The 15,092-nt window shown below is 38.9% G+C and overlaps 1 protein-coding gene across 3 annotated transcripts in view; it reads right to left on the reverse strand.

Annotated features, from left to right (window-relative positions):
- The window catches only part of EPB41L4A (erythrocyte membrane protein band 4.1 like 4A), a 130,601-nt gene that overhangs the window by 11,371 nt on the left and 104,138 nt on the right, over positions 1 to 15,092 (reverse strand). For 2 of the 3 annotated variants that reach the window (XM_071580056.1, XM_071580055.1), the window contains exons 15-19: positions 13,569 to 13,652; positions 12,733 to 12,846; positions 10,251 to 10,298; positions 6,257 to 6,334; positions 79 to 198 (exon numbers count right to left, since the gene is read on the reverse strand). In XM_071580056.1, the coding sequence (XP_071436157.1) occupies positions 79 to 198; positions 6,257 to 6,334; positions 10,251 to 10,298; positions 12,733 to 12,846; positions 13,569 to 13,652 (444 nt within the window). The remainder of the gene's footprint in view (positions 1 to 78; positions 199 to 6,256; positions 6,335 to 10,250; positions 10,299 to 12,732; positions 12,847 to 13,568; positions 13,653 to 15,092) is intronic. The other variant, XM_071580057.1, reaches the window with a different exon arrangement.

Genomic DNA, 15,092 nt, shown 5'->3' on the forward strand with positions numbered 1-15,092 from the left:
ACTGGAGACACTCTTCCTGCTTTTTAACATGCTACAGTAGTCTCAATTTTCACATCAAAGAGTGGAAAGGTTACGTACGATCGAGATCTGTGCCTGGATCGCCGGTAGTTTGGATCTGCCTGCGTTTTCCCCTTTTGTCGTCGCAGCACAGCTTCCCATTGAGGAGCCGAGTCAATCATATCATTCTCCTGCCGTAATCTGCACAAGAAGTACCAGAAGTTTAGTCTGAGGTCCTTGATGCAGAATGCTCAGGAAAGCAACCAGAGGGGGTTTTTCCCCACAAAAATCCAGCTTCTGCAATGCAGGACTTTAAATTTTCATCTTGCTAGATTTTAATTAATGTTCCTAAACTACTCAAAAATATAGGAAGGACATACAAAACTCACTGATTTGTTGTTTAGAAACAGCATAAGCCAAAAAAAAATCATCCATGACTGGAAGAACAGACCCACAACTTGAATTCTTCATGCCAGCCCAAGCCAATCATCCAGAACTTTTTCCCTCTTTATATATTCCAGTCCACTTCATCTACAGCGAGTGGAAGAGCCATATCATGATACAAGACCATACTACTACAACAATTTTTACCATTACTTTTCTGCAGCATGCACTTTCCTAGGATCCAGGGAAATTCCCCTGATCCCCTTGGTGAGTTCCCACTCAGAAGAAGCGGTCTCTTCATCCTGACATGCAACAAAGCCCAGATGGCACTCCTTCTGCACCATCCCCTGAGGCTTTGTTTGGTCCCTGTCTCTTCTTGTGTTCATCTAAATAATATGCTATGCCTTTTTATTTTTTCTCTTTTTATTATTATTATTTCTCTAATTCATGAGTTCATTATTGGAATGCATTGTAGATTGAACCAAAAGTCAAAATCCTTTCAAAACAGCATGTTGTTAGCAGGCTGATGTAATCCTACAATGCTACAGCCAGCCAGGACAGCCAGCATGCCAGTGTTTGACCAAAGTTCCACAGATGCTTCTCACAGTTTTGGGGTTGCACATATGAGTGGTGGAATAGAATTCTAATGGATTGTGATCACTGCTTGGTCACACCAGTGAATTTAGAGCTCAGTAGGGATTTCAAAACAACCCCATAAAATACTACCCCAAAGTTGCTTGTCTGATAGGATGGTACAACTGGCATAATGAAGAAATCAGAGGAGTTTAACAAAAAACGGAAACACTGAGAGGTGAAACAAACAAAGAAGCCAACAGAGATAAAGGGATTACACTGGAGACACAGGAAATGCAAAGCATGTTGTTTCTCTTCATTACAGGTGTACTTTTCTCTTTGAGTTTTGAATTGTGTCCAGCTAAACCGGCTACACAGGGTGCTGTTTTTTCTTTAAACAGATCTTCTCTCACATGCATAATGAATTTTGAGCTGCATCTCCAACTACCATAAACAGCCACAACTCTACCAAATGGTGCAAAGCATCTGGAGAACATTGCATCTTCAGGTTTTGATTTCTAAGCAAATCTTTTTAAATCTGTAATCTGGTGACAGGCATTAACATAAACTTCTATCTAAGGATTTAGCAGAAGAACTCACACAGCAACAAGTAATGAACTGTGATTTTCATCCCTAATAATCCAATTTGTGGAGACAGCAATCATCCCATATGGTGTAAACACAACCAACTGCCTCCCACATACAGCAGTCACTTGCACAAAAAGAAGACCTGCAGCTGCCAGATCAGCACTCCTGCCATGGGTGGTGGGTCTGCCATCTCTCCCAAACACCAGCTGCTAACAGGTCAAGCAGACAGCTGTTCTTGAAAGGAGACATTCAGATGTTTGCCATAAAACAACTAAGTGATACTCATTTTCCTCAGGAAACCCTCACAGCACAGCAGAGTGTGAGGTCTGTACTCCAGCACAGAGCACACGAGATCTTCCACTTCTGTGTCTGAAGCCACAGTTTCACACTTGCCAAGAATGACCTCCTGCTGAAGGAGTTCCACATCATTTCTGCTGGGGTTCACTCTACTAATCTGGTAGATCAACATCTACTGATGAATGGCAAGCACAGTCCTTAGCAATTCACTCATTTATCCCAAAGTACTTCATATTTCTACTCTGCCACCTTTCTTCTACTTGTTGAACCACACAACAGTGTTCATCACTGGTTTGTATCTCTTTAATCTGAGCAAAATATTTAAACCCATTATACAAATACATTATAAATACATTAAAACAAGCAGTGTCAGTACAGTTGAAGTACCACAACAAAATTCTGTTAGATGGAGACAGGAAGAAACAAAACATCCATTTTGCTGAAGCAAAGAAAGGTACTATGCTCACATTTAACAACATAAAGGTTGACCAAGGTAACCCAATCTTTATATAAAATACATTGTTTAGATACAATTATCAAATTCTAAAATTTAAAGATACTTCTGAATGAAAAGTGTTGCCCTTGTTCTCAAAGTCCATTGCAACTTTCCTTACATTCTTTTCACTATTTGATCCCACAAAGGAACTTGTTTATATATGCCTATATAGAAATATGTTATCCCACAAACACATTTCACATGTTCCTGGCATGTGAAATAAATCCAGCTGAGATTAATAGGTATCACAGTAACAAATTGGGCATTATTTCCAGGAAGACTTGATGATAAAATGGAAAGTCTCATGACTATCATCACTCCTCTATTGCATTATAAGTGGAGGGTTTTCCTCATTTCAGGTGATATGATAACAAGATACATTTATACAATAAAAAAGTCTCTTAAGGTGAGCCATTCTGAAGGTTTGATTCTTGAAACATTTTTCAAAATATTTAAGCATGAAGTTGTTATTTAGGTACAATGTACAACAATGAGGGGCTTACTGGAGCTGTAAAGGTAAAAGGCAACCTTGGCTGCAAAAACCAAGAGATAGTGAAATTCAGGACCCTGAGAGGAAGGGCAAAAGCAAGATCACATCACTAGCCTCTACAACAATCATGCTGGAAAAGTCCCATAGGATAAGGCACTGGAGGTAAAAAAGGCCCAAGAAAGCTGGTTAATATTCAAGGATCACCTTCTCCAAACTTAAGAGCAGTTTCATCCCAGTGATTCAGAAGTCAGGCAAAAATGCCAGAAGGTCTGCATGGATGAACCAGTTGCTTCTGGCAAAACTCAAGCAAAAAAAGAAAACCTACAAAGAGTGAAATTAGAGGCAGGTAATATAGGAGAATTTGAAGAATGGAAAAGGAATTAAGGAACAGAAACATTGTCTGAGCATGTAGGGATGAGGTTAAGAAAGCCAAAGCTCAAATGCAATTGAATCCCAGTAGAAATGTCAAAGGCAACAAGAACCTGAATGGAAAGCAGCTTCACAAGAGAAAAACCTGGGAGCCCCAGTGGACACCAAATTGAACATGAGCCAGCAACATACCATTGCAATACTGGAACTGAATTGGATCCTGGACTGCGTTGAGCAAATTACTGACAGCAGATCAAGGGAGGTGATCGTTCCCCTCTACTCAGCAGTGCTGAGGCCACACCTGGAGTGCTGGGTCCAGCTATGTGCTCTCCAGGACAGGATAAATACAGAGAGAGAGAGAGAGAGAGAGAGAGAGAAAGAGGATGGAGGAACCTCTCACATGAGAAATGGCTGACACAACTGGGTCTGTTCAGCCTGGAAAAGGGAGGCTCAGGGAGATCTCATTCATCAATATAAACACTTGAAAGGAGGATGCAAAGAGGACAGATCCAGGATTATTTCAGTGGTTCCCAGTAACAGGATTGGGGTGATGGGCACAAACTGAAACACAGGATTTCCTCCTGAATGTCAGTAAACTCCTTTTCCCTGTGAGGGTGACCAAGCACTGGCATAGGTTGCTAAGGGAGGTGGTGGAGTTTCCCTCCTTGGAGATACTCAAGAGCCATGTGGCAGTGGTCCTGGGCACCTAGTTCAGGTGGCTGCACCGGACAGCACCCAGAGGTCCCTGCCAGCCTCAACCATTCAGTCATTCTGTGATTCTAATCAGGTGGGTATTTTAAGTGTAGTCAAGCAGGAAACTATGCTTCAGTGCACCTAGTCTACTACTTTGTTTTTCTCCACACAATAAATTTGGGCTACACCATTAAAAAGGTAAATACATTTCTTCTATGATTGAAATATGCTTGTAATAGATTCATCTTCATATTTTTAGGAATATCTGCCTAAAATAAAACATTCCTATGATGAAATGAAACCTCAAGTACTTGAGATCAACTGAAGAGTTTCTCCCTAACATTTTCTCCAGTGTTGTACCATCAGAAGTTCTTACCTACATTTCTGTTTTGATCTGATAATTTGTTTTCTTCTCACAAATAGTTCACAGTGATCTCTTATCATGTGAACAATATATTCTGCTCTTCTATGATCAGCAGATTCATTTGGTTAATGTGAGTATTCACTCATCATATTCCAATAAAATAGAACAATTTTATTTAAGCCAAATTTATTTGCTTGTCCCAGGGATCTGATTATTGAACTGGGAAATTGATTATATTAATCTATGCAACAGGTAAAACGTGATTCCCAGAAGTTAAGTCTCATTATAATGTCCCATTTAACCCTGTTTAGGGCTGGCTCATCTCTGCTAACTGGAAAGATAAGCTACTCAGTGACTCTGCCCTTTTTAGCTTGTTATATTCCTGTTGTGGCTGCTAACAAAATGCAGAAATTCATTATGACTGGTTGTTTTCTTGCACCTGATCACAAGGCACAAGTCTCAAACTTCCAGTTCCTGTAGTATTTGTTTAATCTAAAACTGATAATGACTTTTTATCAGGTTTGATTTCATATGATCACCTAAGAGTAAGAGAAGCTGTAAGATTAACATTTTTGCTGTATCTTACATTTCTGAGAACATGAAAAACTTAGAAACAATGAACACAAATTGATTTTTTTTTCTTTTAAGTATTTTACATGAGGTGAGGAAGGGTTGGTAAAGGCCCTTTTATTCTTCAAAAAAGACAAGCACTACTTAATCCTCACAATTCAGTCTTTATATTGCAAGGAGTTCTTTAAAACATTCTTGTGGTAGTCTCTAATTTCTTCCACTTGTTTGTGGGTCTCCCTGCACAAGAGTTTCATCATAGAAAAGAAAAGTGTTCTAAGAAAAAGGATACAAAATACCATTTAGTATTGATCACTGAAACTACTCTCAGCATTTCATTCAAACTTCAGATGAAAAACAAATCTTCCATGCACAGTAGGTTATTGTTAGCCAAGTATCTTACAAGATTGTGCTCTAATTTAAGTAAGCTTCAAAGAAATATTATGTCTCAGATATGCTTTACACCAGTAACACAATTATTTTTTTAGCATCTCCTTAAGTACCGAAAATCATGCTTAAAATATTGTTATACTGCATAATCCTGTAGCACTATCTTACATACCATTATTACTAAGAGCTTCCAAAGATCTTAAAAGCATTTATCACTCACAGTACTGCATGTAAGACAAGAAGAAATGACGGCAGCTCATGCAGGCAGCTTCTTAGACAATTTGACTTAAACAATTCCTCTTTTGTCCAGTGACATTTGTCTTACACTGTGTTTGTGCAATTTGAAGAAATTCTGTTTTTTAAAAATGTTTCCATAAATAACTCTCAAATGCTGTTATCTCCAGCACAACACAAAAGACACAAGTTAGTTGTTTTGCCATCTTTTTCATATCAGTAATGAGAAAAATAGAATATATAAAACAGGACTTGTTAGCATCACTTGATATGAACTACTGTTGCCCTGTTAAAAGTTGACAATGCACACTTTTTGGGTTTAGGCCCAGACTTCATATTTGGGAAATAAAATAGTTTCACTATTAAATTTTTGCATTTAAAAACAACACTGAGCTTCAGATCCACTAAAAATATTTTTACTTCCCCTCAAAAGCTTTTTTTCCACCATATCAGCTCTTGAGTTTATTTAAATATATATTGAAGTATATGCTGAGAATATCATTATCAAGGTATTATCCACTTTATTTCCATTTTTATTGCAAGTCTTCTGTAAATATGTCCCATATTTGACTTTGTGGTTCATTACTGAGTTCTTCCCAAGCAACAGGAGGGCAAGTATTCATTGCATACATCTGTGATATGTATGTTTTGGCAATTATCACTCTTCCTATTCAGAAAGGGACCTTCAGCTGCCTCAGGAGGTCTCGGTGCATATAAGACATGTTGGATTCCATCTCACTAGGTTTAGCTAAGAAAAATCCATCTCTATGTGTCTGTGTTTCATGTCCCCATGTCTAAAACATATAAACGTCACCTGTTTCTCTTCTTCCGATGCTCCCTGTTGGAATTTTCTGATTCGCTGCCACTGCTGGTGTTACAGCGAGACCGAGATCTGAACGAGAGAAAAGAAACATCTCAGGATAAAATTATATACTAACACTTGAATTATTGCACTGCTAAACAGGGAAAGAACATTACTGCAAAGACATTACTAGGAAAATCAGAATTAAAAGACCTTAGAGGGCTTGTCTAACCTGCAAGTAATATTATTCTTTTTATTGTTTGGGAAGAACTACTTTGAAAGTAATGCACCCAGAATGTAGTATCAGGTGAGTGCTATTATTTTATTTTATCTCTCAGCATTTTTTGTGTGTGTGCCACAGGACTTTGTTTCTTTGAGATGTGAAATGTTTTATCTTTAAATTGTATGTATTCTCGCTCTTTTCTTCTTGCATACTGTGATACTCCCAACAGAAATGATACAGCAATTCTAGTTTTGCTGGCAAAACTAAAAAAGCTCACAGATCTGTCTTCTTCTATTCACCACAGCTTCTGTCTTACCTGTAGCTAATGTTCATATTTTTCAAGTGTCAGGAAGCATGGATGAAACATCATTGATTTTTACAAATATAGAAAGCTGAAGTGCACACACAGTCTGATGTGTACCAGGCCAGCTTTGGGATGACCTGACGCAGCTACAGAGATGGTGCGTCATGCAAGGACAAAGAAATAAAACAGTTACTTCTATATCACCTCTAGATGCAAAGCTTCCAATGGTAAGGTGACATTTATGGTTCTGATTATTTATTACTGAAAAAGACTGGTGGAACAGGCTGATGCTGAACTACCTACAGACAAACTCCTCATCCTAGAAACAAATACTTGGACACAACTATTTGATACCCTTAAATCCTTGATTGCATTTTGGAGTAGACAGAGCAACAGTCAGGGTTTGGACTCTTCTTATTTTAGCACCAGGCTGAGTCCTAAAAACTGGTACTCTTATCAAAACCTGGTCTGGACCATTGATTCTTTGGTATGATGATGGTCTCTGAATGGTTGGATTTGATGATATCAAAGGTTTTTTCCAACCTAAGCAGTTCTTTACTCTATGAATGCCTCCAAAGAAAGACATGTTTCTCTGCTACACTGACAGCCCAGCTAATAAGGAAAGTTGACTGATACTAGCATGACCTGATGTGGAATGATTTAGGGTATCAGGAGTTAAAATCAGTGATGGTTTTGCTGCAATGGAAAACAGAAATTTTCTTCAGAGGTCTCTTGGCACAAAAGAGGAGCTGTAAGGGGATAACTCCAAACGAGACTGTCAGAGATTCATACTTTCTTATGCCTCCTGGCTTCTGCTCTTTGATAAGCCACTTTTGCAAGGGGATGGATTTGTTAAACCACACCTCAAACAAGCCAAGGAGTGAACGCAGTTCATTAAGTGTAACAGCTAAGAGGAAACATTTCTTGAGGAGTAGGAGGCTATTGACTAGCACCTGCTCACAGCATGATCTAGCAGTTTAGGAACAAGAGCCGAAATATGTTGAGAAAAAAACTGTTCCTAGGGAACAGAACAGATGCAGCATATAATCTCCCCTGACTGTCCTATCTCATTAGGGTCTCTCTACTTTCCAGACATACGTGAGAGTCTCATGAATTTACCAGTAATTTATAGTTGGTTTTATCAAATTGTTATGTTGTTAAATGCCTCAGTCTGTGATTTGGTATCCCCACTCCCTTAAATTAGGAAATCTTTAACTTAAATAGCTCCCATTCAAACAAAAATGTCTTAGAATAACAGGACAACTAAAGCCTAGGAAAATCAGTTCAACCCTGTTTGTCTGACGGGAATGAGCCTGGGAAAGTGGAATTTCCCCAGAGAAGAAGCAGAAGCCTCGCCCCAGTCCCAAGTTTCATGCTTGCAATCTAAAGGCACTGAGAGGCTCAGGAAAGCCAGGTTCCCAGGTAAAACATACATTTTTCTGGGTGAAGCTTAAAGTGCAGATAAAAAAAAGTATATTACTATAGAAAATTGTAACCCCAAAGAAAGAAGGAAGATTAAAAGATGGTGCTAAAAAGATTCACTCAAGTACAATAAAATAGTTAAGATCAATAAATGCCCTAGAACTGCAGCAGACCTTATATATCCAAAAGTCTACTTTCCCCTGCCCCAATCTTAGCAGATGTTTAATAAATATTCCACTAATCTCAAAATTAGTGAGTCATTCAAGCAACTTTGTTCTTCATGCTTTCAGATCATTAGCATGATTCTTTTTCCCACATTTCTTAGTGAAATAAGTATTTTCTTATTGTGATTTAACCAATTTATCCCATAAGGTACCAAAGCATCAAAAATCCAGCGTGGCAGGCAAAATACAAGATAAAAAACCTATTTGATCAAATTCATGATAAACTCTTTCTCTAGCTTTTCAGGAATGGAAATCTGATCCACCTTTTGGATACTGCACATCAAATTACCCTGTGTCCCTGTCAGAAAAGCCCTTGTAGGGAGACAGAAGGGCTGCTGAGCTGTCAGCTGAATGGCAGCTGCTCATGGTTGCTGTCAGAATATTACCTTTCACTGAACATTAAACACCAGCTTTTACTGAACTCAGTAAAATACCTAAAAGGGAAACAAAGGTGCTTTCCTAAGTCAAGAGCAAGAATACATGAGATCATTCTGATCTCTGACAATTACAAAGTACCTTCCATCCTTTATTCCCTTGTTTGCTTGGTCATGCAATATATTTGATATTGCAGGTATTATACCTATATGGTCTGATACAAGGAGCAGGAAAAAAGGCATAGTTAATTTGGCAAGAGACACAATGAATTCAGTACAGGAGAGTGCTTGAAGGGTTGAGGTCTGTTGCAGAATTTGGAATTTCAGAGAAAGAGCAGAGAGAGAAAGCTCACATTCTGGTGCAGTCTATTCTGACTAACATGAGAGGAGAGTAGCCAGATTGTGAGGAAGTAGAGGTGTGTTGCAATATACAACAACAAACCTGTGCATTTGTATTGCAATACAGCAGACACAGCCTTGGGAAGAGGTCCCTCCTGAACAATGGGGCTTTCCACCTGAGATGCTTAACTAAATCTTCTAAGTTTTATGTTGGACATCTATCACAAGACTACTACTGGCAGCTTGTAATGGCAACATCTTTCAAAAAATAATCTGTTATCTGATATAATAAGTACAAATTATATGAACACTTTCTTTGGCTTCCTGTGATTGTTCCAGAGATGTTTGTATCTCTGCCAGAGCTCCTTTCCCATGCTGCAGCAGTGAATCAGATCCTGGGAGTGCTTCCCCTCTTTCACAAGTTTCAGGAGTCTCAGACATTCAAATGCACTACACTGTCTCCTTATTCTGGCAGTGTGAGTAGGAGCACAGGAGCAAGGAGAAGCACAGAACAGACAGATGTTGCAAAAACCTGTCAAAAGCTGAAGCTGTTGAAGGGCACACCTGAATTTACACCAGCATTTTGGAATGTGACATTCAGTCAAGCAGGGGGAAAAAAGAAGCTTCAGAAAACAGTCAGCAAAAAATGTGGAAGACAATGAGAATACGATGAGGAGCTACATACGCCTTTGCACTTATCTTTTCCAGGAGAATTCATCACAAATGACAGCATACTTACTTTCAAAACAGGTTAATTAAAAGCAGATAGAGAGGCTGAAGAATTAAAACAAATCTACAGTTTCAAAATCCAAAAGCTAAAACTTCTGAAATTGACTTTCAAGTTGCAGACAAGCTCTTAGTAAATTTTCACAAACTGCTTCTGGCATGGTGTAGTAACAATGTGCAAGGTAACTTGCAAGACTGTGCTGTGAGGAGGTTATGCCACAGAGCGTTTTAGCAAAAGTAGGACAGGAAAGAAAAAATGAAATGGGCATAACAACAAACCTTTTCAACATTTAAAAAGATGTGAAAGAAGGAAGAAAAGGAGGGCATGCAGTCAACTAAAATATGATCAGCACTTTCACTACCATTTCATAGCTGTTGTAGATCATATATTTACCTTCTCCTTTGCTTTAAATCTGAATCTTCACCACTGTTTTGATTTTTCCTGTGACATTAAGGAAGTTTTAATGAAATACCATAGAGTTGCTTAATACAAATACACAAACTGACACATCTTTAAAGAAACCCCAAAACTTTATCAAGTTTTTTGGTTTTGTTTTCTTTTTTTCAGCACAATGTAAGGCAGAGAAAATAGGGCATGTGCTTGTTTAAAATTTCAGGACACCTTTACAGTAAGTTGCAAAGGTATAGTCCCCTTCAGGCTCTCATTGCAAACCCCTGACTTGCACAGATAAGAATAGCATGCTGGCCTTTAGATTTTCCTGCTGTTTCCAACACAGCAAAGTCTGATGTTTTCCTCTTAACTTCAGTAAAAAGTGCATAAACAACATGGCTATTGTTATTAAACAGTTGGAAAAGGAAAGTGCATAAATAAAATCAAGATTCAGGAAGATGTATTTAAGTCAGAACCTACCTATTATTGTCAGTCTTCACATATGAGATAAGGCTTCTAAAAACATTTTGTTCATGTGGTAGCCCAAGAGAAAACTTGCTGTTGGCATGACTGCCTGGACACTGACTAGATCAGTCAAATGCAAATCCCAGATGATAAGATCTTTGTATCTCATAACAATTTCCTGCTCCATAGTCCAAAACCACTTTTCTTTTCTTGGTATGAGGCAGTTTTGCACTGCACATCTACAGTATTTTGTTTTAACAAAGTCAAACAAGTCCTTCTGATAACTAAGGTAGCAATGCATCAGACAACCTGTGCTGGTTTTGACTGAGGTTGAGTTAGTTTTCTTCCCAGTGGCTGGTATGAGGCTGTGTTTTAAATGTGTGCCAAGCACAGGGTGATAGCACAAAGATGGTTTTGTTATTGCTGAGCAGGGCTTACACAGAGCCACGGCCTTTTCTGTTTCCACACTGCCACTCTGGAGAGGAGGCTGGGGGTGCATGGGAGGTTGGGAGGAGACACAGCCAGGACAGGTGACCCCAACTGGCCAAAGGGATATTCCAGACCATGTGGCATCATGCTCAGTGTATAAAGTGGGGGGAAAAGGAGGAAGGGGAGGACATTTGGAGTAATGTTTTTTGGCTTTCCAAGTAACCACGCACGTGATGGGGCCCTGCTCTCCTGGAGAAGGCTGAACAACTGCCTGTCACTGGGAAGCAGTGAATTAATTCCTTGTTTTACTTCACTTGTGTGTTCATCTCTTGCTTTCTATATTAAACCATTTTTATCTAAACCCATGAGTTTCCCAGCTTTTACTCTTCTGATTCCCTCCGCAGTCCTGCTGGTGGTGGTGTGAGAGAGCAGCTGCATGGGGCTTGGTTGCTGTCCGGGATGAAAACATGACAAAATCCATTTGGGAAAGACATTGCTATCAATATCTATGAGGGCTCTGTCCAACAGCACAAATCAGCATAAGTCTACTATAGTAGACAGAACTACACTGATTTATTTGACGTCACTAAGCATACACCATGAATGAGTTTCTTCACTCCTATTCCAGACAGCTAACGGCCAATAAAAGTCTGGAGCAGTTCAGAAACTTGAAAAGTATAAAAGCTCCATATCAAACTAGATTTCCTCATCACTATAACCGCATTGTCAGAGACCCCTTTGCAAGCCTTAGCTATGAAAGTCGAACAGATGATCATTTCAGAGCTGCCAAAAGGAGATGTAACTCTCAGGTGCCGCTCAAAAGGCAGTCTTAGAAGACTGCAATGAATATGACACAGTATCTATGCTTGCTTATATTTCACAACAGATCACAGCGTCAGGTAAGGTGTCTCAGTGATGAAAGTAGCTTCTTAGCAGGACAAATCATTCCAGGTAACACGAAGTCTCTCAATACTGCACCACTTCAGAACTCTCCCTGTAATTTACATTTTGGACATACTCAGGAAGCTACAGACCAAGAACCTTCATTCATTTAGTTTTACTTCTCCAAGTTATTCAATTCAGCATGTACCAACTGTGAACACATCAAGTATCACATAGTGGTATTTTTGCTGGTGTCCTCTCTAATGTAAAGTTGTTCACACAGTTGAAGACAGCCTTGTGGCTCATTCATTAAATCCTTGTGGCAGTTAAAGCAAAACAATATACCTAAAATTCTGCTCTGTATTGGAAGCTCATTGTCAAGCAATATCCGTCAATCCTTTCAGTTCATCAGGGAAAAACAGCTGCAGCAACTGGAAGCATCTTGTACATGCTAAAAATGAAATTTCTCATATTTTTAACACGATTTTCCCAGTGTCCAGAACAGCACACAAGCAAACAAAGCTTCCTTTCCAAAATCAGATATGGTATCCTCAATCAGGTTTTTCTTTTTGACTAACAACTGGCCCCCATAGAATAATCCTTTCCCCAGGACTCAACTGTGCCTACAAGAGCTGAACAGAGAGGATGCAGGACCCAAAGTTTCTGTAGGGAGAAGCCGATAGTAAGTAATTAACCTTGAGGGTCTTACCTCCTCCGGACTGGCTGCCCAGACTCGTTCTCACTGCCACCTGATGGGTTCCTTCGACGAGAGTAAGGAAACTTTGGTGATTTATTGCGGTCATTTGGAGAATTATACAGTCCACTAGGGTTAAAAAGGAAGAGCAAACCATCAGCTTTAAAATTCCCAGGACAGTTAGGCCAGCTGAGATTTAGCTTACAAAAATGAGAAGGCTCACACACACACACACACACACACACACACACACACACACACACACACACACACACCGTCCCTGTGTATATATTCACCTATACCTGCTTCTGTGTGTGTGCATGCTACGTACATACAGATGCTATTGCTTTCTAGCAATAAATATTTCACACTGAACCTTGAAAATTTAGGAGAGAGACCTCTTAGAACTGTCAAGCCAGCAGATGTAGGCTTATGAAATGCAGAACTGAGTACACCCATATACTTTTAGCATAATAAAATTTCTGTGCTTTAGTATGGCTTATCCAACCAAGGGCAAGGTATTCAAATGCATCTCTACTCTTTATGTTATCCTTGGATGTAAGTATGAAAACTTCCCATATTCTGTCAGGACATACATCTTCATAACAGCTGACACTTGGGAACATGAAAATTTTAGTTTTGCCTTTCTGCTACTCATCCACTGATGACTTTCATTTACTGACCACCTCCTCCTACACATACTTTCCTCACTTTTAACCATTTAATTATCCATGACAGAACTTATTTACTTATATGCAATACAGATTTAACATGACCCAAGTATCACATTAATATATTATTTTAATATCCTTCAGCCCACTGCTCTGGCATATTTACCATCACAGTCTTACCTCTGTGGGCCATTCTCCTCCCATGGAGCACTTGATTTACTTCTTTGGGTTTCTGGACTGTTTTCATTTTTCATCTTTTTAAAGCTAAATAAAAGTACAGAAATGTATATATATTAAAACTCTTAATATACAATGACATTTTCTCTCACGCTGACCTCTTAACAAATAATCTCAGATGCGTATAAGCATTACAGAGACCCACCCTGTCATATAGTTAGTTGTCTGCTCTGTGATAGAGGGCAAACAGCTGCTATGTTGAAAAACATCTCATAGAAAGAGAGCTACTAAGGGGAAAAAAAAACCCAACCAAAAAAAGACCACAAAAAACAGCCCTGCAAGTTCATTATTATGGCAGCGCTGAGTCAGAAATATAGGAAATCTTGTCTCAGAATAAAGAAGGACAGACATTTAGGCAAGTCTAACAATAGGGCAAATACATTTTCACAGTTTTCCAAAATATGCAGTTAACAGATTACTGAATCAGAGGCTTCATCTGCTTTTTATTTCATATAGCTGTTGATGCAACTTTCTGCTATGGATTTACTTAAACACCTCTTGAACATTGTTTTTTTTTAATTTTTGGCATAAATAGAACCTGGTAGTAATATGCTGCAGTACTTAACTATGGCATAAACAATTATTTATTTCAAAACTTGCACCTGATTCAAAATTTTCATCCTGTGTTCCTCACTATTTTTGTCATTACAGAAAGCAAAAAAAAAAAAAAAAAAGAAAGAAACCACCCACAAACAAAAAAATCCAACAAATAAAAAACCCCAACAAAAAAAAAAAAAACAAACCACAAACCACCAAACCAGCAGTCCTATGAATGATGGTTCCATAATCACAACTCGACTCTGTATATTTTATATACCTTTTTAACAATTGTCTAACCTCTTTTCCAAGTGAAAGAATCACAGGCTACATAATCTCTCCCAGTACAGGAATCACAACATACCTCTGATTATCCTTATCATAATTACTCTACCATTTTTCACGTCTACTTCAACATGAGAGAGAAAAAGGTAAGGGGTGGTAGCTACTTGAAGAGTAAAAGGCCACAGGATCATAGGTTCCATGAGTAGAATATTCTTTTTCCCTCCCAAGTAAAGCCTTATGTTTTCTGTTTTTGCTAGAACTAGCAATGTGAAGGAGCTGATTTCACTGGTTGCTGAAAGGTGAAGTACCAGGACAGTCAAGGTAGTCACCCAGCTTGAGAGATATATCAGTGTTTGTAATCAGTCTCTTGTACGTATGGGAGACGGGGGGAGGGGGGAACATCAGAAGGCTCCAATTCTTCCTTTACTCCTGTAATTCTCACAGTGTCCACATTTACAACTTCTGATCCACCAATGCTCTTAGATTGCTGCTCCAAATGTTGGAAAGTGGCTTTTAGCTGAAGTGTGCTTTTGTACCTTGCCAGTGGCCAGGCATGCTTTTCCTGCATCACCATCTCTCTTTCCATGTGAACAAGCAGTTCACCAGATACAGAACTAGGCAGCCACATTAGTTTTCACTAAGGTC

The sequence above is a fragment of the Pithys albifrons genome, chromosome Z (genome assembly GCF_047495875.1).
Source record: "Pithys albifrons albifrons isolate INPA30051 chromosome Z, PitAlb_v1, whole genome shotgun sequence".
Taxonomy (NCBI): Eukaryota; Metazoa; Chordata; class Aves; order Passeriformes; family Thamnophilidae; genus Pithys; species Pithys albifrons.